Source organism: Mus pahari, chromosome 6 (genome assembly GCF_900095145.1).
Source record: "Mus pahari chromosome 6, PAHARI_EIJ_v1.1, whole genome shotgun sequence".
In the NCBI taxonomy this organism is placed as follows: domain Eukaryota; kingdom Metazoa; phylum Chordata; class Mammalia; order Rodentia; family Muridae; genus Mus; species Mus pahari.
The window spans coordinates 106,550,453-106,575,720 of record NC_034595.1 but is presented as its reverse complement, the minus strand read 5'-3'; the positions used below and the strand labels follow the sequence as shown (position 1 = coordinate 106,575,720).

The window sequence follows — 25,268 nt, the reverse complement described above, 5'->3', positions numbered from 1 at the left end:
ACCCTTTCATCCCCAACTTGCTTCTTGGTAATGATGTTTGTGCAGGAATAGAAACCTTAACTAAGACAGCTCCTAAACCCCAGCACTTGAAAGGCTGAAATTGTAGGATTACAGAGCTACAGTGTTGAAGGTCAACCTGGGCTCCAACAAAAGTAAGATGCTGTCTCAAAATAAAATAGCCAGTAAAATGATTTAGCAGGCAAAGACACTTGCATGAGCCTCTGACTTCACATGAAGGTTATGGCACTGGTGTCCCTTCCCTCAACAAAAATAAATAAATGTAAAGAAAAGAACAAAGGAAAATTACAACTGTGCAGGAATAGACTGGGTTCATGTGTGGTAGTGGAATATACCTGGATAGCAAGCTGGGTGAGGGGACAGTTACAATACCTGTGGAGGTAATTTACACATGAGGGGCAAAGCTTGTGGGGAGAGTTGCTGGAGAACTATGTTGTTATGGTCTGAGGAACTTTATAGAACTGTCTAATACATGTAAATCAAGGCAGTATACTGTTTATAAACACAAAGGCCAGGATGACTGCTTGTTATATTTATGCCTGTGGTACTAAAATCAGTGGGTAGGGGGTTACTCAGTAGATCCCACCACGTCCCAGATAGAGGATAGGAAAACAAAAGAAAATAATGGGTGCAATTCTGATTTTAGAACAAATTAAGTCGTGCTGGGTGTGGTAGTCCATGCTTTAATTTTCAGCACTCAGGAGGCAGAAGTAGGTGGGGCTCCATGAGCTCGGGTTCAGTCAGGTCAACATAGTGAGGTTCAGGCTATGCTGCTATATGTTGCTACATGTTGCTACAGAGTGAAACCTTATTTCAAAAAGAAAAAAAAAGCCAAAAGAATTACTTTGGATGCGTTTTCGCTACATCTCTGGAAACCCCACCCATTTCAGGCAAGACGTCACCCGAAACTTCTGTCTCCTAGGCAACAGAGAGCGTCCTGGGAACTAGTACTGCGCAGGAGACGTGTGCAGGGCAGGCTCCGCCCAGACGCACTTCCGGGTGCGACTTTGCGCCCATCCCCTCTCAACGCTCTGTCTCCGATCCAAGAATGCCGGGACACAGGCATTTCCAGTTTCTTCTTTAGAGAAGCAGAGCTCCCGCTGGCCATGCATATCGCGGGTGTCGGTCCGTTTGCTACCAGACCAGACACGTACGTCATGCTCAGGTTGCCTTGGTAGCTATATGCCCCGCCCCCTGACCCTAAGCATAGTGCGTCACGCGCAGGGCCTCCTGGGAGTCGTCTGTTCCGCCCCCGGGCTGGCTCTGCAAACTACAGCTCCCGGCAGTCTGTGCGGCGGCCCGCGACCGTAGTCGGGGAGCTGTGGTGGGGCTCCCTGGTGGGCTAGCGCAGGAGAGGCGGCCTTGCTATAAACACTGTTAGGGGGCGGAGGACAGCGGGCTGCAGCTGGCGCCTCGGTGGCGAGCCGAGGATCCACTGTCAGCCTCTGCGCTGCTCAGGGGCGGGTATTCCTGGGCCGAACGAGCACGGAAACTCTTGGCAAGTGGGGGGCCGGGCCGAGTGTCCTCCCAGTGCCGGGGGCGGTGGCTCGGGGCCTAGGGGGCCTGATCGTCCTGACGGACCTGCGGTCTTGTTGGCTGACCTCAGCGCGACAGGCTTTTGGTCCTCCCCACCCCCCGACCCAGCTCGTGCCCGTTGCGCGTTCTCGGTGCGTGGGGGTGATGCAGCGTGTCCCAGCCACTAGACCCATGGGAGCTTTTTAAGGCGACCAGCGGCCTCTGTCCCTTCTCAGATGTTAACTGCGTCTCAGCACCCCTGGTCATAGGTTTGGATCTTCTGGGGCTTTCAGAGAGGAAGGTCAGCACGGCGGAGGCCAGTCCCAAGTCTCCAAGCAGCAGGGCTCCTGCCTGATTCTCAAGGCGGGTGGGGGACACTGGACCTCCCGACAGGTGAGCGCTTGACAGTTTGGGTTTGGTTTGTTTCTCTTGAGGATGTCGTCTGATGATGATATGTCAGGGTTTGTGTTCCTGTTTCAAAGTGCTTGAGTGGACTGGGCAGTGAGAAATCGTCCTTTCTGCCTCCTCTGGGTTCAGAACCAATGAGAAAAGCAGAGATGCCAGGAAGGCTCTTAAGGAGCTAGGGTGCTTGGGGACAGAGCAAGGTTGGCTACTTATAGAATGTCTCCTGGCTATATATTCCACTGTGGCCTGTTGCTTCTGATGCAACAAGTATCTGAATGTCATTATCCCACCCAAGGTCAGCCCTAGGCAGGGTGGTGAACCCCAAGCTACAGTGTACCTAGAGTTCCCCAGCTAGATGACAAAGATTAGCAGCCATGATACCCCTGAACCTTAATGATGTCCCCCAGCAGATGCCTTGGTGCAGGGTAGATCTGGTTTCCTGGCCTCTGTGTCTTCAGTTGACATTCTTGTTTGATTCTACTAGCATCTAGGACATCCACCTGCCTAGTAGGGGCCTCTGATGAACCAGGTTTGTTACATGTTTTCAATTCAACAGTATCTCAGACACCACCAGAGGTATAGGGAGATATACATGAGTCCTGAATCTTATGTCATGTAGTTTTATTCCTTTGAATAAAGGCAATCTGCTAACTTTTATATTATAACATGACTTAATTTTTGTGGCTGTTTGGAGATTCCCAATAAAATATTCATATAATAAGGGGCAACATCCTCCTACACTGTCCTGATAATTCTGACCTATTAAATGTCCTGGTATGGTGTCCCATAAATGTTTTTAATCCCAACACTTGAAAGGAATTTGGTCTATATAGTGAGATCCAGGCTAATGAAGGCCACATTAAAAAAAAGAGAGAGAGAGAAGAAGAAAGTTTGTTTGCTAAAGAAAGGAACACTGATAGCAACAGCAGACAGAATGGTCACTGTCTGGTTATGGTGGTAAATATTGTGTGTAAAACTGCCTCTAAAATGATCTTTCCCCAGCCTGGCTCCCTGATTTCCTGTTTGGTTTGCTGTATTCTGTGTTGGCAATGGCTGTTAGTTTCCCACAGGAAGTTTTGGTGGCTGAGCAAATTTGTGGCCCAGGAAGTAGCAACTAAATGCCTGGGATGTTGACTAGAGACTTCTTTGTGTCCTGAGGTGAGTTTTTTTGTTTGTTTGTTTGTTTGTTCATTTGTCTGGTTTTGTTTCTCCTAGCTTTTCAAGACAGGGTTTCTTTATATAGCCTTGGCTGACCTGGAACTAGCTCTGTAGACCCAGCTAGCCTTGAACTCACAAAGGTCTGCCTGCCTCTGCCTCCTGAATGCTAGGATTAAAGGCATATAGCCTGGACTTGAGGTGAGTTCTACTTCTGTAGTTGTATTTCCTACTGAGATGGCGGTACACATAACACTTTGTGTTTTTCAGCATCCTAAAGTATAATGTATATTAAAGTTTAGTGACATTTAATGTGGATTTGAAAGTAACATTGTTTATACACCTAATTGTAGCTGTACTCGAGCTATACTGGTCAGAACTTAAGGACAATGCCTTCAGACCTAGGACCTCTTTACACACTCAGGACTAAGGTTTCTGTAAGGCTACTGCTGGCTTTTGTCAGGTTTCAGGACCCATGGAGCACACATCCTCTCTGGAGAGCCTTGTCAATTCGGGCAAGAAGATGGGAAAAAAGAGGCAGAGGCTTCCTACTCAGTGGGAAGGGCGAGCTTGTGGTCACTGTTAGGAGGTTGTGGCACATATATTAGTCAGGGTTCTCTAGAGGAACACAGCTGAAGTATATATATATATATATATATATATATATATATATATACATACATACATATATATGTGGGGGGGAGGAAAGAGAAAGAGAAAGAAAGTTTATTTAGTTAGTTTTTCTTGAGACAAGGTTTTTCTGTAACAGTCCTGCAGTCCTGGCTGACCTGGAAGTGGCTCTGTAGAGCAGGTTGTCATCAGACTCACAGAGTGTGTGTAGCTAGACTAACAGGCTGTGATCTCTCTAGCCCAACAATGATTGTTTCCTAGTGGAAAGTGCCAGAATCCAGTAGTTGTTCTGTCTAAAATGGTTGATGTCTCAGCTGGCATTCACTGTATGTTACAAAGAAGTAGGTTCTATTAATCCCAGCACTCGGGAGGCAGAGGCAGGTGGATTTCTGAGTTCCAGGCCAGCCTGGTCTACAAAGTGAGTTCCAGGACAGCCAGGGCTATACAGAGAAACCCTGTCTCAAAAAACAAACAAACAAACAAACAAAAAAGAAGTAGGCTCTAAAATCAGTGAATTGTTAGTGAGGGCAAGCAGACAAGAGCAAAATTTTCTTTCCCTGTTCTTTATATAGGCTACCACCAGAAGATGTGGCCCATAGCAAAGGTGGATCTTCCCAGCACAAAGATCCAGATGAAAGGATCCTCCCACTTCAAATGATTTAATTAAGATAAATCCCTCACAGGTGTGTCCAGCTGCTTGGGTTTTAATAAATTCCAATGCAGTCAAGATGTTGACCAAGAATAGCTATCACAGCAGAGATGGTCAGAAAGGGGCGGTAGTACTAAGATCCTTTGAGGATAAGGATGCAGTATCCCAGAGGAGTTGGGTTGTCCTGCACGTCATCAGTAATTTCTCCCCCTAGGCACCCTGAGCTTATATACTCAACCAAGGTTTGGAGACTGGCTAGCCTGGACACAAGGTACTGTTCAGGCATGCAGGGCACTCTTGGACTGGCCTAGAGGCTTGGCATAGTAGATTCATGATTCTCTGGCTGGTGCTGTGCCCAGTATGCTAGGGACCATCTTCAGTCAGTGGCCAGGTAGGCTTGAGGGTTGAGACCTCTATTCTGAAGTAACCTCATGTCCCCTCCACCTCTGTTGATCATCAAGTAGGCAGGCTCCTTCACTGTGGTCAGGGTCCCCATGCCATCCAAAGAGCAAGATCCTCTGGGTGAATGAAAACAAGAACTGAGTCCAAATGGAGACCTTCGCCCAGTCTGCCTAAATCTCACCTCTGCCTTTCTGCTTCTCATTCTGCTCTGTCCACTATCCCACATACTCCTGGTGAACTCCTCTCAGATAGTGTCATCACAGGCCAACAATGGGATGCTAATGATGAGTTGATAACGCTGCAGAGACCGGGCATGGATGCTTGGAGGGAGAGGAGAGGGAAAGCCACTGGGTCTTCTAATAATGTCATAGAATGCCATATGCAGCTACCTCAGAGGCCCAGGGACCTGTCTCCTGTCTGGTCGTGCAGGAACTATGTTCCAGGCAGCAGCAGGGAGGCATTCATTGCCAGAGGCACAGCTCAGGTCAGGAGATGCAAGATGAAGAGCTCTGCATCCAAAGCAGAGGAGAGACCCTAAAACCTGCAGGATGCAAGGTAGTGGGGGAGGAGAACACAGGCTCTCAAGTTTAGTGCCACCGATGCTAGGTGCTTATTAGTGTTTACACATCACAGTACTGTAGGGAAGACCCCAGAAGGGGGTGTCAGATCCCATTACAGATGGTTGTGAGCCACCATGTGGTTGCTTGGATTTGAACTCAGGACCTTTGGAAGAGTAGTCAGTGCTCTTAACCACTGAGTCATCTCTCCAGCCCATGCGCTGAATCTCTTGCCTGTTCCCCCACAGTTTTGGTGGGGCATCCTTAGGCACTGCAATCCTGACTGTGAGCAGAAAGCCCTCTTGCGGTGTTCCTTATGGTTGTATCTGACTTTGCTGGGCTGCTGCCTGGGAACAGTCAGGGCTGAGGAGAGCTTTGCTTCACCAGGCGTGATGGCCATGCGGTGCCTGTCAGTGCAGGCCACTGACAGGCTGGAGTGCCTGGTAGCCTTTGTGCTGCCCCATGTGGAGTCACTGGGTGAGGCCTGGCCCTGGTTCTCTTAGACCTTGCTGGGTATCTATCCTTCATCTGAGCTCTCTGCCCTCTGTCCATTCTCCTGAAGGCAGATTCACACACGGGCTATGCTTGTTGTCATGTGTGAGGCCCACTCTACTCCATGTCTTCTAAAAGCTCCATCATCAAGTGGTTAGTGAGGCCATCAGCCTTTGGATAAGCTGTAACTGAGAAGCTGAACTGAGAAGTGTGCACCACAATGCATAGCTTTAACCTTCACTGTCCCTTTATTTTATCCCAGTGCTAGGCCGGGTCAGGGGGTTGGCTGTCAGGGTGCTGTCTGCTGTCAAAGCTACTAGTTGAATGTGTCTGCCCTTTGTTGGAGTCTGAGGTTCTCTTATCACAAGTCTTATTCTGGCTAAGCAGGTATGTTGGGGTAGGAATGAGGTCTTCTCAATGTCTTTCCAGCCATGCTGAACTCTGGCGGCAGGAAGGAAGGTTAATGTGGTTCCGGTGGAGATGCAGCCTGACAGAGGCAGAGCTGTCTCTGAAGGGCAGTGCCACCACTGTGTCCACAGGCCACTATCTTCCTCTGCCTCAATCATGTGTGCAAGAAAGGTTTCTGTGTAGAGCATGCTGGGTGTGGATGGAGATGCCTAGGTTGAGAGTGCACACTCTTCTAGGCGAGCTATATGGAGAGAATATGAAATCACAGCAAGGAAGGGCCTAGGAAGTGGCAAGGCCAGGAGCTTTAAAGATCAGGTGGTGAGAAGTTTGGTGACTGGGGAAATAGATCGAGAAGGCCTCATTCCCACTCCAACATAGCTGTTTAGTTAATTTCCCTCCAGGATATTTCTCAGTAGTACAGCCATGGCCATTACCAGGGAGGGGGCGGGGAGCTGAGCCGACCATCAGAGCTGTGCTCCCCAATGAAACTATGCTTCTTGTTTTCTGTTGTGTCTGTGCCACTCAAGGCAAGGCATTGGTATCTGGCTTTCAATGAGCAAGCAGTATTTGAGTGTAGGGGTGTATGGGTGTAGGGGTATAGGGGTGTAGGGATGTAGGGGTGTGTGGGTATAGGGGTGCAGGGGACACTGGATCCCCTAAGTGCAGCAAGGGACTGCTCTGGCCACACCTATGTCAGACTTCTGTGACAGATAATGATGAAGGAGTTGAGGCTACACAGACTGTAGAGGAGGAGAGCCAGCTGTCATGGCTAGCTGTCACAAGACCCTCCCCTTGTCTGAGACTCACTTTTCTTTTTTCTTTTTTTTCGAGACAGGGTTTCTCTGTATAGCTCTGGCTGTCCTGGAACTCACTCTGTAGACCAGGCTGGCCTTGAACTCAGAAATCCGCCTGCCTCTGCCTCCCGAGTGCTGGGACTAAAGGCGTGCGCCACCACGCCCTCACTTTTCACCATAAGTTCTCACTGTGGCTGCCCTGTGGTGGAAAAAGGAAGAAACCAGGAAGCTGTGCTACATCTTAGCAGGGACTCTAGAGCACATGGAGATGAGTGCATTAAAAGAGAGGACAGACATGGTCTGTGGACAGAGGGGGGGATTCCTCTGAAGAAACAGAGCTCTGATGTTTGGGAAGGCTTTCCAAGGCAGTGAGCCAGGAGCATGTGCCCGCCTGCCTTTTCTGTGGTTCTAGCAGGTCTGGGCCTGGGTACAGGAAGAAGAATTGCAGAAGGGGCTTGAGTGATGGTTTGGTGGTTAAGAATACTGCCTGCTCATTCAGACGACCTCCAGGTTCAAACCCTAGCACCCATGTGATGTCTCGCAATCACTTGTAACTCCAGTCCGAAATCTCACACCCTCTTTTGGCCTCTCCTGGTACTGTATACACATGGTGTACAGACATTTGCAGGCCAAACACCCATACACATGAAATAGTAAATTTTAAAAGAAAACTACACAAGGCCATGCAAGCCAGGAGAGGAGGCTTGTGCTCCTGAGAATGTGGTGAGATGCACAGCCAGAGTCTGCGTGTGGCAGCGCCCCCGAGTCTGCGTGTGGCAGCACCTGGTGTATGCACACAGGCTTCTGAGTGGTGTTGGATGTCTTGGCTCTGAGACAGCCTGTGGTGCTCAGGCCACTCGGCCATCAGCCAGTGTCCGTGGCTAGGCAAGGCTATTGGTCTTCCTTACTGCCCACCTGTGGCTTCACAGTGGGTAGTGTAGTGGGGAATGTTTTCTGAGCTGGGCAGCCAGAAGACTATCAGTCTGGGGCAAGGCCTGGAAGAGGGCCCAGGCAGAGGCTGCTGTGTGCTGTACTCCTCTTGTTGCTCACTTATCTCTTATCTGGCCTCTGCCTCATAGCTGCATAGTGCTACTGGGCCCCAGAGAGAGTTGGCAGGACCCTGAAATGCTGGCAACTGCATCCAAACCAGGTTGGGGGTGATCTTTTAGCCTCTTGTGAAGCCTAAGTATGTATCCTAGAAGAGGACCACTGGGGTTGCTCATTCTAGGCAATCCCTCACTCCTCCCCCAGTTACAGGGCTTAGTGCTTAGATAGGATGAAGTAGAAGTAACTTGTCACAGTGCAGGAGCCCCTGAGCCTCCCCCGTCAGACTCTTTCAAATTCCTTTTGTGTGTCTTGATGTTGGCACTTTAAAGGCTGAGGCAGGATATTGAGTTTGAGGTCAGTCTAGCAAAGACCTTGTACATGTTAAGACTTTATTTAAGGTTAGTATAGAGACATATTTAAAGTTATTACGATTAAGGCCACATAAGTAACCTAAATTTTGGCATGACTGTCCATGATGCCCTGCACGTGCCTGTCCACTTTTTAAGCTTCTGTGACTAGAGTCCCTATAGTTGACACTCTTCCCTTTAGCTCCTCCCCTTCCCCCTCTCTCCTCTTTGTTCTGCTGCCCTGCTTAGCAAGGTAGGTTTATATTCTCTTGGGCATTGAATACTCAGGGCCCAGTTCACCACGAAGGACACGGGGCAGGCTCTTCTGTGAGTGTGCCACCTCTGCAGCTAGACCATGCTCCTCTAAAGATGGTCCCTAAAGTGTTGCGTGACTACTGCACTATCATTTGAAATGTGGAGCAGTGTCCTGGTAACAACACATTCCACGCATAGTGCCTCTCCTGGAGTGCGCGTTTTCTGTGTCTTGCCCATTTTCAGTTTGTCTGCCTTTTTTCTTTTTCTTTCTTTTTTTTTTTCCGTTTTTCTTTTTTTTCTATTTTTTTGGTTTTTCGAGACAGGGTTTCTCTGTGAGGTCCTGGCTGTCTTGGAACTCACTCTGTAGACCAGGTTGGCCTTGAGCTCAGAAATTCACCTGCCTCTGCCTCCCAAGTGCTGGGATTAAAGGCGTGTGCCACCACACCCGGCCTGTCTGCCTTTTTCTTACAGACGTGAGTTCTCTGTGGATTTACACTGTTTAGACTGTCAGCCTCCTCCCTCATGTCATTGGCCACTTCAGTTGCTTTATAACACTTGTTGAAAAACAGCCCTTTAATTCAATCCCACGTATCAGTGAGCTGCACAGAAAAAAATCTTTGCTTCTGAAAGATGGATGGCCTTATAGTCTTTCACATGGGCATCTACAATGAACATCTATTAGGGTTGTTTCTTATTTATTAATTTAAATTTTACAGGTTCTTAGTATGTAGCCTTAGCTAACCTAGAACTCTTGAACTCACAGAGAACCTCTTGCCTCTGCCTCCTGGGTGCTGGTATTAAAGTACGTGCCACCACGTCCAACTGTGGCTTTGAAGTGTTCCTATGCTGATGTCCTTGCTTCTTTGTTCTTTTGGCCTAGTTTTCTCTGTTCCTGACCCATACTTCTCTCCTAGGTGGTCATCTCAGCGTGTGTCCTTTGGTTAGCCTGGCCACATGGCATTCTGACATAGACTAAGGATGCTCTTTGTTGCAGGTATTTGAACAACCCCTCTCACCATGGACCTGGACCCCCATGCAGGTGTGCAGGTGGGCATGCGTGTGGTACGCGGAATGGACTGGAAATGGGGCCAGCAGGATGGAGGTGAGGGCGGTGTGGGCACCGTGGTGGAGCTTGGCCGCCATGGCAGCCCCTCGACCCCCGACCGTACAGTTGTCGTTCAGTGGGACCAGGGCACACGTACCAACTATCGAGCTGGCTACCAAGGTGCCCATGACCTGTTGCTCTATGACAACGCCCAAATCGGTGTGTGTTGATTCCCAGCTGTGGGTGGGGCTGGCCAGGTGACAGGAGACCAGCAGGTCCTCACTTAACCCATCCTACACCTAGGTATCCGCCACCCCAATATCATCTGTGACTGCTGCAAGAAACATGGGCTTCGTGGCATGCGTTGGAAGTGCCGTGTCTGCTTTGACTATGACCTCTGCACACAGTGCTACATGCACAACAAACATGACCTGACCCATGCCTTCGAGCGCTATGAGACTTCACACTCACGCCCGTGAGTTCCCTAGGCAATGGCCTACCTCCCCAGGGCTTTCTGACATCTAGCCAGGCTTTGGCCTCTGGCTGAGTCACTTCCAAAAGTACCTAGTAAGCCCTCCCTGCATGATTTCCTTGATGAATAAATAACCAGGGTCAGGTTATCTCGAGCCCTGAGAATGTTACTCCCCCACTTGTCACTGAAAGCTTTGCTAGGCACACTGTGAGGTGGAATCCATGGATGGGGTTTCCTGTCACTTCACCTGTAGAGATAGGCAAGCAGAACTCTTAGTAGGCAGCGTCCTGGGGCACTGAGTGTGGTCTGAATATAATCACACGGATAGCAGAAGCAGTTGAAACATACACCATCCCCTGGTGGTGCCAGGCCTGGCAGGGAGGCTTGTCACCTATAGTTATAGCTGGGAATGTCCCTGACCTGATGCAAAGAGACAAGGATAGGAGACAGGATTGACTTCGGAAGGCAGTCAAGGACCATCTTTTTCTTCTCCTCTCTTCTTCTCTCTCCTCTCCCCTCCCCTCCCCCCTCTCTCTTTTTTCTTTTGGTTTTTCGAGACAGGGTTTCCCTGTGTAGCCCTGGCTGTCCTGGAACTCACTCTGTAGACTGGCCTCAAACTCAGAAATCTGCCTGCTTCTGCCTCCCAAGTGCTGGGATTAAAGGCGTGCACCACCACTGCCAGGCCCATCTTTTATTTTCTGTACCTCCTTAGTCTTTCCTATATGTGGAGAGAAGTGTAGTATAGGTCTCCTCTTCTGGTGAGCCTGAGGCCAGGGTAGGTGTCAGTTCTGGTGGATAGATAATGTTTCATTCCTCTGAGCCAGGGTCTGCCCCTACTGCCCTATAGACAACGGACATGGACTGTGCTCCAAGAGACATCTCAGGTCTCTTTCCAGGCTGACATTGGTGAAAGAAATTCTCTGAGCCCAGAGACATTGGATAGTTGGTCCCCTCTCCCAAAGTGGAGGTCTGCTGGGAAACCATTCAAGGACAGTGGTTTAGTCTGAGATCCAGAATACCTATCCTATAGGCCTCCATGCCATTAAGATAGAGGGACAAGGTGGGTAGTGCAGAATCTGGCCATCACAGCTACATGGCACAGACTCATTCTCTTACAGGGTTTCGCTGAGCCCACGACAGGGCCTCCCTCGAATCCCACTGAGGGGCATCTTTCAAGGAGCAAAAGTGGTACGAGGCCCTGACTGGGAATGGGGCTCACAAGATGGTGAGTGGTGACAGGAGAGAGATGGAGGCAGAGCTGGTTACAGCTCAGCCTTGAGACACACGCTAAGCTTGTCGGTGTGCACACTGTCTTCCCAGGAGGGGAAGGCAAAACAGGTCGTGTGGTGGACATCCGTGGCTGGGATGTGGAGACAGGCCGAAGTGTGGCCAGTGTGACGTGGGCAGATGGAACCACGAACGTGTACCGAGTGGGCCACAAAGGCAAGGTGGATCTCAGATGTGTTGGTGAGGCAGCTGGCGGCTTTTACTACAAGGAGCACCTCCCGAAGCTTGGTATGGGGCTGACTCTGACACCAGCTGCCCTCCTGCCCTGGCTGTACCCGTGTCACCCTAGCATGTCCTGTTCGGGGTGGGCAGGCTGCTTCCTGAGGCCTAGCCTGCCACCCTCCCCCCAGGCAAGCCAGCAGAGCTGCAGCGCAGGGTGAGTGCTGATGGCCAGCCCTTCCAGCGTGGGGACAAGGTCAAGTGTCTGCTGGACACAGATGTCCTAAGAGACATGCAAGAAGGCCATGGTGGCTGGAATCCTAGGATGGCAGAGGTGAGACACCTCTTCTGCTGACTCCCCATGTGTTCCCCTTCCCAAGTCCTTTGGACCCCATCCCTCTTCCTGCCCCAAGTGTCCAGCCTGACCCAGCCATAGCCTCCGTGACCCGCCACAGTTTATCGGACAGATGGGCACCGTGCACCGCATCACAGACCGTGGGGACGTGCGTGTGCAGTTCAACCACGAGACCCGCTGGACCTTCCACCCTGGGGCTCTCACCAAGGTGCCTAGGGGGCTGGGCTGAGCCCCACTTATTGCTTCTCTGATTCCCTCCATGTACCTGCTCAGTCTTGGGAGTGGTTAGGCATGAATAGGCACCGGTCACCTATGAGTTTGCACACCTGAAGGAAGGGGAGAACCTGGTGGGTGGAGCTAAGACCAGAAGGCCACACAGGTGTGAGGGACACAGAGGAAGAATGAAACACAGGCATCTGAGACCAGAACCTGTGGACTCTGTTCTGAGAACAAGGAAGTATGATAGACTCTCTGTGGGGTTGCTTGCCATACTCTGTTGAGATGCTCCTTGCACCAAGGAGACAGATGGAGTGCTCTGTAAGGAGACTGAAGTGAAGGCTTGCTGCCAAAGGTGCTGGAGGCTAGGCTGAGTAGGTTCTGTGGAGATGAGACATATGACAGATAGATGGGACCGTCCAATGTGAACCTAGAGGAGGATACTTTAGAGCAGGTTCACACTGCACACAAGTGTGTGCATAGATCCCTGCAGGAACCCCACATCCCAACCAGCCCTACCCTCCTTCCTGGCCTCTCTCACCCAGCTCCACCTTAACTTCTTTCCTGTATCTATGCTGTATTTTCTGTGCTACCTTGTGTCTGGTCAGTGGATAGGGACCCTTGCAACAGGTCTTCTTGACCTTCACACATCTCCAGAGCTGGACTTTGGTCTCTGCTTCTCAGACTGTTATCCCCTATGGCTCAGGCTGGCTACCCAGGCCTGTTTTGGTCAACTGAGGCCCTTGACCAGCAGCCAGACCATTTGGTTGTACTTGAGGCAGGAACTGGGGCCAAGGTTGTCTTCTTGCCCCGTGGAGCAGGCTGTGCCCTTCCACATGACCCTGAGTAGACACAGATAGCTGGAGGAACTCCCCTTATTGGCTTCTCTGTCATCCAGCACAACAGCTTCTGGGTGGGTGATGTGGTCCGGGTCATCGATGACCTTGACACTGTGAAGCGACTGCAGGCTGGACATGGTGAATGGACCGACGACATGGCCCCTGTGAGTCTTAATGTCTGTTGTCAGCACATTGATGCCACCCCCTCTGCTGTCTACCCCACCCCCGACCTGTTGTGATCCCACCTCTTCTCCTCAGGCCCTGGGCCGAGTAGGGAAAGTGGTGAAGGTGTTTGGAGATGGAAACTTGCGTGTGGCAGTTGGCGGTCAGCGGTGGACCTTCAGCCCCTCTTGCCTAGTGGCCTACCGGCCTGAGGAAGATGCCAACCTGGATGTGGCTGAGCGTGCCAGAGAGAACAAAAGTGCGGCATCAGTCTCAGTGGCTGGTGGGAGGCAGGGCAGCCCCTGGCCAGCACTTACCTCAACCCTGCCCCCAGGCTCACTGAGTGTGGCCCTGGACAAGCTTCGGACCCAGAAGAGTGACCCAGAGCACGCAGGGAGGCTGGTAGTAGAGGCTGCACTAGGGAATGTAGCCCGGGCTCTGGATCTTCTGCGAAGGCATCCAGAGCAGGCAAGTTACCACCCTGCCCTTGGGGTGGCCACCAGGGAGAGTGCCCAGAGTTCATCGTGTTGGCTTTCTTCACAGGTGGACACCAAGAACCAGGGTAGAACTGCCCTGCAGGTGGCTGCTTACTTGGGCCAGGTAGAGCTGGTGCGGCTGCTGCTGCAGGCAAGAGCAAGTATGGACCTGCCAGATGATGAGGGCAACACTGCGCTACACTACACAGCCATGGGGTGAGGCCTGGGCAGGCTGGTGGGTCCTGTTGGGAATGAACTTTAGAGCCAGTGTGCAAATGGACTGTCCCCAAACCGTCCCATTCTACCATTAGGAACCAGCCTGAGGCCACAAGGGTGCTCCTGAGTGCAGGATGTGGGGTGGATGCTCGAAATGGCACACACAGCACAGCCCTACATGTGGCTGTACAGAGGGGCTTCCTAGAGGTGGTAAAGATCCTGTGTGAACGTGGTTGTGATGTCAACTTGCCGGTGAGTGATAGTCCCTGGATTCTTTGCCATTAAACAGCCCTAGGTCAAGGAACCAACTTGACCCTGGAGAAAGGCACTGTTGTATGACCACCCCCTTCTGTTGCAGGATGCCCATGCAGACACACCCCTGCATTCTGCCATCTCTGCTGGTGCCGGTGCCAGCAGCATTGTTGAAGTCCTCACCGAGGTTCCTGGCATCGATGTCACTGCTACCAATAGCCAGGGCTTCACACTGCTACACCATGCATCCCTCAAGGGCCATGTGCTGTGAGTGTGGGGGTTGGGCACACTGCTGTCATCATCCAGTCTTTTGACCTACTGCCAGGCTATCCTGATCCAGAGCACTGGGTGAAGTGCTTAGGGAAGCCCCTGGACATACCTTCCTGTTCCCACAGAGCAGTCAGAAAGATTCTGGCAAGGGCCCGGCAGCTGGTGGATGCCAAGAAGGAGGATGGCTTTACTGCATTGCATCTGGCAGCTCTCAACAACCACCGGGAGGTGGCCCAGGTTCTAATCCGAGAGGTGGGTGCAGGGGTCCCAGGACCACCCAAGGCCAGGAACCAGACCAAGTAGGATGTCAAAGCTGAGCCTGTGCCCACCCTTTCCCTAGGGTCGCTGTGATGTGAATGTGCGAAACAGGAAGCTTCAGTCTCCTCTGCATCTGGCTGTGCAGCAGGCCCACCTGGGGCTGGTACCGCTGCTAGTGGATGCAGGCTGCAGTGTCAACACTGAGGATGAGGAGGGTGACACAGCCCTACATGTGGCACTACAGCGTCATCAGCTGTTGCCCCTGGTGGCTGACAGGGCTGGGGGAGACCCAGGGCCCTTGCAGCTGCTGTCAAGGGTGAGGAAGTATGGTGTGGGTACTGGAAAGGAGGGCCTGGGTGATTTTCTTTTTTTTTTTTTTTATTTCCCATTATACTCCAGGGAACCAGGGTTTCTGGAGAGTTGGGCAGTTTGGAACCCTGAATTTCAGGAGCTTTTCTCTGTAGTCCAGACCAATCTGGAAAAGGGTTGGGGCCCATTTGGAATGAAAGATCTCAGAGTTTCTGCATCTGCCTAACAAAGGGCACCTTTGGGGCCTGCTTTCTCCGAGTCATCCAGAACCATAAGCATTAGCCCAGACAGCAATACCATTGTTCAGATTTCTGGGGTAGCCCAATGCCAGCAAAGGCTTCCTTTAAGTCTTTGTGGGTTTTCCACCTTGTATGTCCTGCCACTCAGCTACAGGCCTCAGGCCTCCCAGGCAGCACAGAGTTGACTGTAGGCGCTGCAGTGGCCTGCTTCCTGGCATTGGAGGGTGCTGATGTGAGCTACACAAACCACCGTGGCCGGAGCCCACTGGACCTGGCCACAGAAGGCCGAGTACTCAAGGCCTTGCAGGGCTGTGCCCAGCGCTTCAGGTGAGCCCATGATGGGGGGCTTGTAGGGGGACAGCCATTAAGACCATTGGGCCACCTTTCAAGCCCCCTCCTCCAACTGCAGGGAGCGACAGGCAGGTGGCGGTGGGGGTGTGCCCCCGGCCCCCCGGCATGTGCTGAGTACTCCTAACACCGTGACGAACCTGCATGTGTCTGGCACAGCAGGGCCAGAAGCTGCGGAGTGCCTGGTGTGCTCGGAGCTGGCATTGCTAGTTCTGTTCTCACCGTGTCAGCACCGCACAGTGTGTGAGGGTGAGTTCGGGGTGTGTGTGGAGGACCAGGGTGGCCCAGCTGCCTAGTCCAGCCCTACTAACAGTGCACTGCCCCTGGCAGAGTGCGCTCGAAGGATGAAGAAGTGTATCAGGTGCCAGGTGGTCATCAGCAAGAAGCTACGCCCAGGTGGGTAGGATGGGGCTTGGCCGGGCCCCTCCTTGTCCTGTGGCATGCTCACCAGGCTGCACCTAATCTTAACACCTGCTGTTGCTGATTCCCACTCACCTCATCCCACAGACGGCTCAGAGGTGGTAAATGCCATCCAGGTGCCCGGTCCGCCTCGGCAACTGGTGGAGGAGCTACAGAGCCGCTACAGGCAGATGGAGGAGCGTATCACCTGCCCCATCTGCATCGACAGCCACATCCGCCTGGTGTTCCAGTGCGGCCATGGAGCGTGCGCGCCCTGTGGCGCTGCGCTTAACGCCTGCCCCATCTGCCGCCAGCCCATCCGTGACCGCATTCAGATCTTCGTGTGAGCGCACTCCACACACCGTGGCTGTTCGCAGACCTTCCTTCAAAATCCCTGTATTTTATAAAAAGATTATCGGACTTTGCTTCCTGTTCCTTGCCTAAGGGTGTTGGGCAGGCCCCAGAGATCATCACCGCCCCTCCCCCGCTCCCCAAGCCCCACCCCACGCCTGGCATCAGTCTCCAGACTGCCTGTAGGTCAGGAACGTTCTCTGGTTGAGAATGCACCCCGCCATAAGTGCTCGCTGGCTTTGGTTTGACACAAGAGGGTCAGTCCGGAAACTCCAAAAGGCTCACGTGACTTTTCTATCACCCCCTATAGGAGGGCCACCCCACTTTGCTCTTCCCCTTGCCTGCTACTCCCTCTGCTCCTCTGGCGCAGGACTTGAACTGTGAAGGTTTTGGTTGGTCAAAGCAACAAGACTAGAGAGGGTCCTGGCTAGGAGTGAGTGGGTTGGAAGCTGCCAAGCTCTTGACAGTTAAGCTGGGGCTGAGTGAAGAAGCAAGAGAGGGTCCACTTGCTGGAACAAATACTTAGTAACAAAGGGAGGGGAGCAGATGGCTGACCCTTTTCAAGAGCTTGCAGCGCAGCTATTCCGGGTCGCAGGGCACTCCAGCTACTTGGCTCTGACTCTGCTGGCCAAGTACATTGTTGCAGTCACCTAGGGTCCAAAGCCTGAGTGGAAGACTGGGAGGGAGAAGACGTCTGGCTAGGAAGTTTCTCCCTCAGCCCCGCTCCTGCTCCCGCTTTCACTGCCTCAGCCCACCCACAATCAGCTCCTTCCCGTCCCGGGATCGCAGCTGTGCCTGGCATAATTTCGGTTGCCATGCCACATTCATTCGGCACCTACCCAGTACAGCCTTCAGCTGCCCGGTCTAGCTTTCAGGCCTTGGACCATAGCTCCTGCCTCCTAACCCTGCCTCAGTTCCCTTAATCCCCTCTCTTCTGAGGCAGGATTTCCAGGTGCTAGCACCTTCCCCAAACTTCCTGCACTGGACCAACGAGAGCACCCTCTGGTTAAAGCAGATGTCCTAAGGACTCCCACTGGTCTCCTCCTCCTTGTCTTTCCTGAGGCACCTTTCGTACTGTAATATCTCCCCTCTGTCCGCTCAGCCACCCTGCTCTCATTGCCACGTCCCCTCGCTCTGCGCTCCCCTCTGGCGGGTATGCTTCTTACACTCAAGTCACTGCGGGCCAGAACCGAGGCTTCCCTCCCAAATTTCATTGTGGGACCAGAGGGTTGAGGGGGAAGGCCAAATGTCATTGAGCCCCAACCAGTGGGCGCGGGGAGCAATTGATGCCCCTACCCCAAATCTGAGCCCCGGCACCTCGAGTTCTGATAGACACCCCGACACTTTGGGGTGTGTTCTGGCCTCTGCCGCCGACCCTATGGCCTGGTTCCTGGAATCGTACTGGGGGATGCGGACCGTTCCAGACTTACGAGTTGGTTCACCATTTGAGCCAGCGCAGCCGGGTCCTCTCCCTACCATAGGGTTGTAACTCGAGCCGTCCGACGCCCATCCCCTTCCCACTCCGCCCCAGCTCTGCGATCCAGGTCCCTACGTCGCGCGGCCCCTTGTGGCCCTAACCCGACTGCGAGTCTGCCATGGGCTGCCGGGCCTGTCTCCGTCCGGAGGCGTCCGGCGCAGTACGGGGCCGCTGGTTGGGGGCTGTCCTGAGCGGGTTGTGCCTTCTCTCCGCGTTGGCGTTGCTGGAGTGGCTAGGGGTGCCGACCGAGACCGCTTGGAGTGCAGCTCAGGTGAGAGGACTAGCCGCTAGGAAGTGCGAGGAGCAGGTCAGCATCTGAGGGTGTATCAGTGGGGCCCACGTGTGAGGGGGTTTGTGGGGTACCATATGAGTGCTTGGTTCCAAGCATCTTGAGTCATTGTGTCCAGTGGTCGCTGGAGGTGGGAGACCGCATCCATCTCCAACTCTGCCCATTCCCAATAGGTTGTTTTTTTTTTTGTTGTTTTGTTTTGTTTTTTCCAAGCCAAGATTTCATTGTATAGACCAGGCTGACTTCTGTAGACCACCTGCCTCTGCGTTCAGAGATAAAAGGCGTGCGCCACAATGGCTGGCTCAACTCCTAAAACCCAAAACCTAATGGAGGGCTCATCCACAGCTTCCTCTACCCCATTGCCTAAAAGTCCGTTTTTGACAACTGTTGGGTACTAGAGACTTTCTTCTGGCCTCCTCACATCCACTTCTTCCTGTGAAGGGAAATGTAGATGCTCCAAATGTGGGCGGCTCCACTGCCCAGGTACCCAGTCTATTGACCATGCTGGTAACCAGAAAACGCCGCTACACGCTGACACCGGCCAGGCTGCGCTGGGACCACTTCAACCTCACATACAGGTGCCACTTGGACCAGCGAGGAGGGTAGGTCAGGTCATAACTCAGACACCAACATTGACTCTAACATATTACCACCATCCTCCACCCCAGGATTCTTTCCTTTCCCCGGAATCTTTTAAGTCCGGAAGAGACGAGAAGGGGCCTGGCTGCTGCCTTTCGAATGTGGAGCGATGTTTCTCCATTCAGTTTCCGTGAAGTGGCCCCTGAACGTCCCAGTGACCTCAAGATAGGTGGGTAACTGAAGAGCTCCTGGCCACGCCCAGCCTCGCAGGTATTATTGCAGCCTTGTGTTTTCCTAGGTTTCTACCCAATCAACCACACCGACTGCTTGGTCTCTGCTCTGCACCACTGCTTTGATGGTCCCACAGGTGAACTGGCCCATGCTTTCTTCCCACCCCACGGTGGCATTCACTTTGATGACAGCGAGTACTGGATCTTGGGCCCCACACGCTACAGTTGGAAGAAAGGTTACCCAACTCCCTGGTCTGTCCTGCTGGGGGGGTGTCATTCTCTTCTCCATAGTGGGCTACAAAAGGGTTTGAGGCAGGAAGGGTTTCCTGGGGCTGAGTATTAGGGGTCAAGCAACCAAGGAAGAGGAACACTGAGTCGTCATCCCCGCCTCCTCCCCTCCTCCCCCACATGCCACAGAAGAGGGAGTTGGAGTTGCATTCCTGAAGGCCAAGCTCACAGCCTAGGCTGGGGAAACATACTTATCTTCCTTGGCTGTGGGTTAAGGGTGGCTTGCAGCCGAGTCCCAGCATCAGCACTGGGCTTCCTGGAGCAAGACTGGGAGTGGAAGGGCTGAGGGCTCCCTACTAAGCCATTGGCCCACAGGTGTTTGGCTCACAGACCTGGTGCATGTGGCAGCCCATGAGATTGGCCATGCACTGGGACTGATGCACTCACAGCAAGATCAGGCACTCATGCACCTCAATGCCACACTGCGAGGCTGGAAGGCACTGTCCCAGGATGAACTGTGGGGATTACACCGACTCTATGGTGGGTGCAAGGGGGCAGGTGGGTGTGTGGGTGGATGAACGGTGGGGCTCTGGGCAAGCCCTAAGCCAGGTTGCCTTCCTGTTAGGCTGCCTGGATCGGATTTTTGTGTGTGCATCCTGGGCACGAAAGGGATTTTGTGATGTCCGCCAGAGGCTCATGAAGAGGCTCTGCCCCAGAAGCTGTGATTTCTGCTATGGTGACTAAGGCTCAAATGGGGTTGGTGTGGGTCTCTTGAGCTCAAGTCTCTTTCCATCTTGTGCCTGGCTCGATGGGGGCTAGCACTGACTTCTCATTTCACCACTCTCTAAGTAGAATTCCCATTTCCCACGGTGGCTACCACCACATCACCCACCAGAATGAAAACAAGGTTGGTGAGAGAGGGTAGGAACATGACCTTCCACTGTGGACAGAAGATCCTACACAAGAAAGGCAAAGTATAGTGAGTAGCCAGCACTGGGCAGGCTTGGGGCTTGGGGGTCCCTGGGATATCCTTGGTGTGTATACCCTGGGGCCCTTGCCATGGGCAGGGCAGGCAAGGCATGCAGGACCCTAACCTCTGCAGCTGGTACAAGGACCAGGAACCCCTGGAGTTCTCCTACCCTGGCTATCTGGCCCTGGGTGAGGCACGGCTGAGCATCATTGCCAACGCAGTCAACGAAGGCACCTACACATGTGTGGTACGCCAGCACCAGCGTGTTCTCACTACCTACTCCTGGAGGGTCCGAGTGAGGAGCTGAGCCTGCACAGAGCCTCTGTGCTGGAAGACAGCAGATAAAGCACTTTCTCTCTGATGTCTGTGTTGTTTCATGGGAAGAGGGAAGGCCAGTCTCTGCCCAACTGGATGTGGGGATCCTGGAAAAAGAATTCCTCTACTTCTGCCAAGACCTTTGTGGTGAGGACATAGTGGGGTAGAATGAGGCCCAAGTGTCAGCAGTATCACCTGGGGTGTGCTGAGAGAAGGGTGTGGACGGGCCAGTTCAGAGTGAATAGGGAATGGAGGCCGAGGACCGGCTTAGACAAAGGTAGAGGCCCCAAGGAGCCGTAGGTAACAAGTTGCTCAGCCAGATTGGAGGACGATCAGAGTGAGAGGAGGGAAGAGCCAGGAAGAAGGGAGGGCTTGGCATGTGTAATGTCTGAGCAAGATTGTACCCAAACTTATCTCAGTCTGCTCACCCAAGTCTAGGCTGCTAGCAGTTTCCAACCCCAGGCACACTCAAGCTGAAAAAAGGGACATGCCAGAGCTTCCTCCAAGAACAGCTTACTACTGCTTAGGACACATAATAACCTCATATATAAAAACCCACTGTGGCTGAAGCTGTCACATACCTGGTTCTGAGGGCCAAGGTCTGTATGGACAGTGTTACTTAGCTACTCCAGTGAGAAGCTGCCTCCAAGACTGGCAAGCATACTACTCAACTCTGCTCCAGACCAGGTGGCACTGTGTTGGGCATCTACTCTGGCACCTATGGATACCTGACCCTTTCTTACGAGGCAAGTTAAGACACTTCTTTCCCTCCAGAAGGAAAATTTCATTTAATTCTACAAATTTACAACCTGCCCCAAAACAAACAACAGGGAAAAAACAACAAAGTTGTCCTGATTCAGCAGATCTGGCTGTCACCACCTAGTCCGGCCAAGTCCATCATGCTGACCTCAGAACTTGAGGCTGAAGCCAGGGCCAGCAGCTGAGGCTCCCTGGTTGGTGGTGGTGAGGTGGAAGCCCGTCTCCTTCAGGTCATCATCACCCTGTGAAGTAAGGTGGCCATCATAACGACTGTCCCCACCCAGACCCCCCAAATGGGAACCGCTATTAGTCATGCCCCTCACCAGCTGGCTGTAGCCCAGGCCGCCCTCAGGAGGCCGTGGACTCGTGCCTCGCTTCACTCTCTGCTGCTCACTCTTGGCAGGCCATGTGGGGAACATGGATGGGTCGATGGGGAGGGGAGTCTCTCGGAAATACTCGTGCTTGAGGCCATCTTCTGCGTTGATCCTCCTCCCAGGGTAGTACGTCAGGAACCTAAAGAGAAGGGCACTGGACAGTGGGTATCTACTGTGTGCAGCAGGGCAGCAAGCCTTTTTGCTTTCTTGATGGACACTTGTGGGGTTAAGCTGAGATGGAAGGTTAGATCCACTGAGCCTTAGCATCCCCTAAAACCTGGTATCCTGGGGCTTCCAGGCCCCAGGGCCATTCTTTAAGAGAGTTAGCCTAGTGGCCAATGGCTTCAGACTGTGCTAACTTCAGACTTACTTGTTCATGAGATCAAATCCTTGATCTGATAACAAAGCCCCAAATCGCTTGCGGAGGTTGTTATAGGGATACTCGCTGAAGGTCATCTTCTTGACGGCTGGGAGGTCATTATAGCCAGGCCAGATTTTCTCACTGGGAGTACCCAGGTCCTGAAAAACAGGAATGCTGAATTAGATACACCCTATATGGGGCCCATGTGTGTGTCACTTTCATCAGAGAGGTCACCAAAGGACCACACTCTGCCTGGGGTACCCAATCCTGATCCCAGTTCTGTATCCACACTGCAAGCCATTCCCAAGTCAGACAGAGCACCGCAACATTCACCTTGAAAACCTTGTTAATCTGATCAATCTCTGACTTCCCAGGGAACAGAGGTTTCTGTGTCAGCAGTTCTCCAAATATGCAGCCCACCGACCACATGTCCACAGCTGTGGAGTATTCCTAAGAGTCCAGAAGAAATGGTGTAGATGCACACAGATCCACATCAGTGTCAGCCACAGGTTCAAATGAGGCTACCATGGGGCAAGGAAGGTTCTCAGACCCCTCTTCAGACTCACCTTAGCACCAAGCAGTAGTTCTGGGGCACGGTACCACAGAGTTACAACAACTGGAGTGTAAGCTTTTAGGGGTGAACCATACTCCCGAGCCAGCCCAAAGTCGCCCACCTATAACAAGGATAGGGTGGCTTGTAAGACCAGACCGTGGACTGCTTTTCCAGACACGAGGTAGGAAGTACAGGGGCTCACCTTGAGAATGCCAGCATGGCTCAGCAGAAGGTTAGAGGTCTTAAGGTCACGGTGTAGGATCCAATTGTCATGGAGGTGCTTCACCCCACTCAGCAGCTGAATCATAAGGGTCTTCACCTCCCCTGTGAAAGTGATGAGATCATACAGATGCTCTGTTTGCCCCACGAATTCCCAACACCTCTGCAAAAGGGTCCAGGAGCCCAGGGTTATTTGGTAACCCAGCAGCAACTAGACTTCTGGGGCAAGTCCATTCCAGGAACCCTTCCAGCCCAGGGTGGCTCTGAGCTCACTAGAGCTACCACTCATACACACTTAGGACACTATTCCTACTTTTGCTCAGAGATCCCTCACAGCATGCCAGAGAGGAGAATGCCCTGCCTTATCTCATGACTGGATAGCACTGTTGTCCGGGGTGGCATGCAGCCATACCTGGCAAGAAGGGCTGCTTCATGGTCTCCATTAGGCTCTTGAGGTCATGTTCCACGTAGTTCATCACAATGTAGATCTTGTCCATGTTGCTTCCCACAACAATTTCCTAGGAATTAACAGTCAATATATGGGTTCTGGACATGGCTTCTACCTCCAGCCCCACCCTAGGAAACACTGGTTCTTAAAAACCTGGAATTGAAGACATGCATGCTGTGAACAGCAAAGAACTACTAAGACTCCTTGGGAAGCTGATGTCTTTGGAAGTGCTATCACCTGACCCTAAGATGTCATGGAACCTCTTACTTGTCCCTTCAGGTTATGGTAAGTTCCACAGAGGCAGGGCATGCCACATGTGGAGGGTGAGCCTTACTCTGACAGTGACGATATTGGGGTGCTGGGCCTTGAGGATGGTGTTGATTTCCCTCAGTGACGTGATTGGGAAGCCTTCCTTCTCTTTTTCCATCTTTAACCGCTTCAGAGCCACAATTTCATCTGTAAAGAGAATTGTATGAGCTGGACATGGTCATTCATTTAAGCTGACGCAGGAGGTTTGCCATGAGTTTGAGGCCAGCTTGGGCTAGAGAATGGGAAAATATCTCCAAAAAATCAAAATAGTCAGCTGTAGTAGTAAATGCCTTTGATCTCAGCATTTGGGAGACAGAAGTAGGCAGATCTCTGAGTTCAAGGTCAGTCTGATCTAAATGGTAAGTTCCAGGGCCAACCAGGTCTACATAGAGAGTTCTAATACAGCTAAGGCTATACAGAAAGAGCCTGTTTCAAAAATACAAAGCAAACCACAAACCAAATCAAAAAACAAATAAAAAACTATGTAAATGCAATCTGAATCCAGGAGCACATCAATGATAATCAACCATGATCAAATTGGCATTTTTTCCAATGTCAGTGATGTTTCAATACACACACACACACACACACACACACACACACACACACACACAAATGGACTCAGGAACATAAATTCAGAAATTATATGGTTACCTTGATGCTAAGAAAAAGCTTTTTGACAAAATCTAACATCCCTCATGTTAAAATCACGAGGGGTTTTAGTATAGTAAAGGATAAACGTGATAACACTTACAATTAACATATAAGTGGGGAAAACTTCAAGCATTTCCAGGGGTTGGACATGACTCAGCAATTAAAAGCACTTACTGCTCTTGCAGAAACCCAGGTTTGGTTCAACCTATCCCTAACTAGGCCATGGAACTGAAGAGCATCCTCAAAAGAATACAGGGGCCTTCGAGATGACTGCTCATCCAGAGTACCTGGGATTGGTTCCCAGAAAACACGTGGCAGGTCCCAACTGTCTAACTCTAGTTTCAGGGAACCAATACCCTCTTCTGCCCCCCTAAGCACTATATACACAGGGTACACAGATTTACATGCAGAGAAAATACCCATACACATTTTTTTAAAAGTAGAAATGGTTAATAAACACTTTTAAAAAGTATTCAACATTGTCTGCAATCAAGAAAATTAAAACTGCTTTGAGATCCCACCTCACCCTAGTCAGAACAGCATCATCATGAAGACACATGACTACAAATGCTGGCAAGGATATAGCAAAAGGGGAAGAGATGCTATATGCAGGCTGCTGTAGAGAATTCATCAGTAGTCAGAGAAGCTTCTTTTGTAGTGGATGGTGGTTATGCAGAGGCTCGTAACTAATCAAAGATATCAGACTAAGTGACTGTTCAAAGTTCAGTCCTAAATGGGACACTTATATCATCCCCAGTTCAAGGTTCAGGAAACATGGAAGAGGAGGAAGAAAGAATATAAGAGCTGAAGGATGAGGGAGATGCTGTAAAATACTATATTTTGGACACAACATGGTGGTTGCACTCATAAATTCATAGAAGCTGTGGCTACTCATATAAGATCAAGTTAGTCAACATTTCCACATGAAATGTGGGAGGGGTTCATGAGACCCTATCCTTAGCTGAGGAGCTAATGGCAGTTGATAGCATCTGGGCAGTGTCCCCATGCTCTAGTGGATGGACCTATCCAGTGGATGGCATATGCTGGCAGCACAAACTGAATCATGTTAGTTATAAAACTGGGATGGGCATGGTGACACAAGCCTTTAATCCTAGCACTCGGGAGACAGAGGCAGGCGGATTTCTGAGTTTGAGGCTAGCCTGGTCTACAAAGTGA

The 25,268-nt window shown here is 51.7% G+C and overlaps 3 protein-coding genes across 17 annotated transcripts in view; 2 read left to right on the top strand and 1 right to left on the bottom strand.

Moving 5' to 3' along the window:
• The first annotated feature begins 1,250 nt into the window (after positions 1-1,250).
• On the top strand, positions 1,251-16,605 carry Mib2 (mindbomb E3 ubiquitin protein ligase 2). 10 transcript variants are annotated; one of them, XM_021199626.1, is made up of 20 exons: positions 1,251-1,926; positions 2,941-3,096; positions 9,669-9,938; positions 10,023-10,194; positions 11,310-11,416; positions 11,512-11,706; positions 11,829-11,971; positions 12,105-12,200; positions 13,107-13,211; positions 13,306-13,468; positions 13,544-13,677; positions 13,753-13,901; positions 13,997-14,153; positions 14,260-14,420; positions 14,549-14,675; positions 14,764-14,997; positions 15,378-15,556; positions 15,639-15,826; positions 15,908-15,973; positions 16,085-16,605. In XM_021199626.1, the coding sequence occupies exons 3-20, from the start codon at positions 9,692-9,694 to the stop codon at positions 16,321-16,323; spliced, it is 2,862 nt and encodes a 953-aa protein (XP_021055285.1). In that variant the 5' UTR covers positions 1,251-1,926; positions 2,941-3,096; positions 9,669-9,691; the 3' UTR covers positions 16,324-16,605. The 10 variants fall into 10 exon arrangements, with proteins under 10 accessions (XP_021055285.1, XP_021055289.1, XP_029395694.1 ...); XM_029539834.1 differs by having other exon boundaries at positions 1,286-1,926; positions 9,669-9,721; XM_029539829.1 differs by having other exon boundaries at positions 1,286-1,926; positions 12,093-12,200.
• A 1,113-nt stretch (positions 16,606-17,718) lies between these two features.
• Positions 17,719-20,521, top strand: Mmp23b (matrix metallopeptidase 23B). Of its 2 annotated transcripts, none has more exons than XM_021200963.1 (8): positions 17,719-18,075; positions 18,535-18,671; positions 18,762-18,901; positions 18,971-19,138; positions 19,506-19,670; positions 19,756-19,866; positions 19,983-20,109; positions 20,233-20,461. In XM_021200963.1, the coding sequence occupies exons 1-8, from the start codon at positions 17,923-17,925 to the stop codon at positions 20,405-20,407; spliced, it is 1,176 nt and encodes a 391-aa protein (XP_021056622.1). In that variant the 5' UTR covers positions 17,719-17,922; the 3' UTR covers positions 20,408-20,461. The 2 variants fall into 2 exon arrangements, with proteins under 2 accessions (XP_021056622.1, XP_029395995.1); XM_029540135.1 differs by having other exon boundaries at positions 17,837-18,075; positions 19,980-20,109; positions 20,233-20,521.
• A 651-nt stretch (positions 20,522-21,172) lies between these two features.
• LOC110323598 (cyclin-dependent kinase 11B) overlaps positions 21,173-25,268 on the bottom strand; it is a 24,786-nt gene continuing 20,690 nt past the window's right edge. For 3 of the 5 annotated variants that reach the window (XM_021200910.2, XM_029539729.1, XM_029539728.1), the window contains 8 exons: positions 23,464-23,585; positions 23,094-23,199; positions 22,665-22,786; positions 22,476-22,583; positions 22,243-22,359; positions 21,919-22,067; positions 21,498-21,687; positions 21,173-21,416 (listed from right to left, as the gene is read on the bottom strand). In XM_021200910.2, coding sequence (XP_021056569.1) covers positions 21,324-21,416; positions 21,498-21,687; positions 21,919-22,067; positions 22,243-22,359; positions 22,476-22,583; positions 22,665-22,786; positions 23,094-23,199; positions 23,464-23,585 — 1,007 coding nt within the window. In that variant the 3' untranslated portion in view covers positions 21,173-21,323. The remainder of the gene's footprint in view (positions 21,417-21,497; positions 21,688-21,918; positions 22,068-22,242; positions 22,360-22,475; positions 22,584-22,664; positions 22,787-23,093; positions 23,200-23,463; positions 23,586-25,268) is intronic. The other 2 variants (XM_021200911.2, XM_021200907.2) reach the window with 1 other exon arrangement.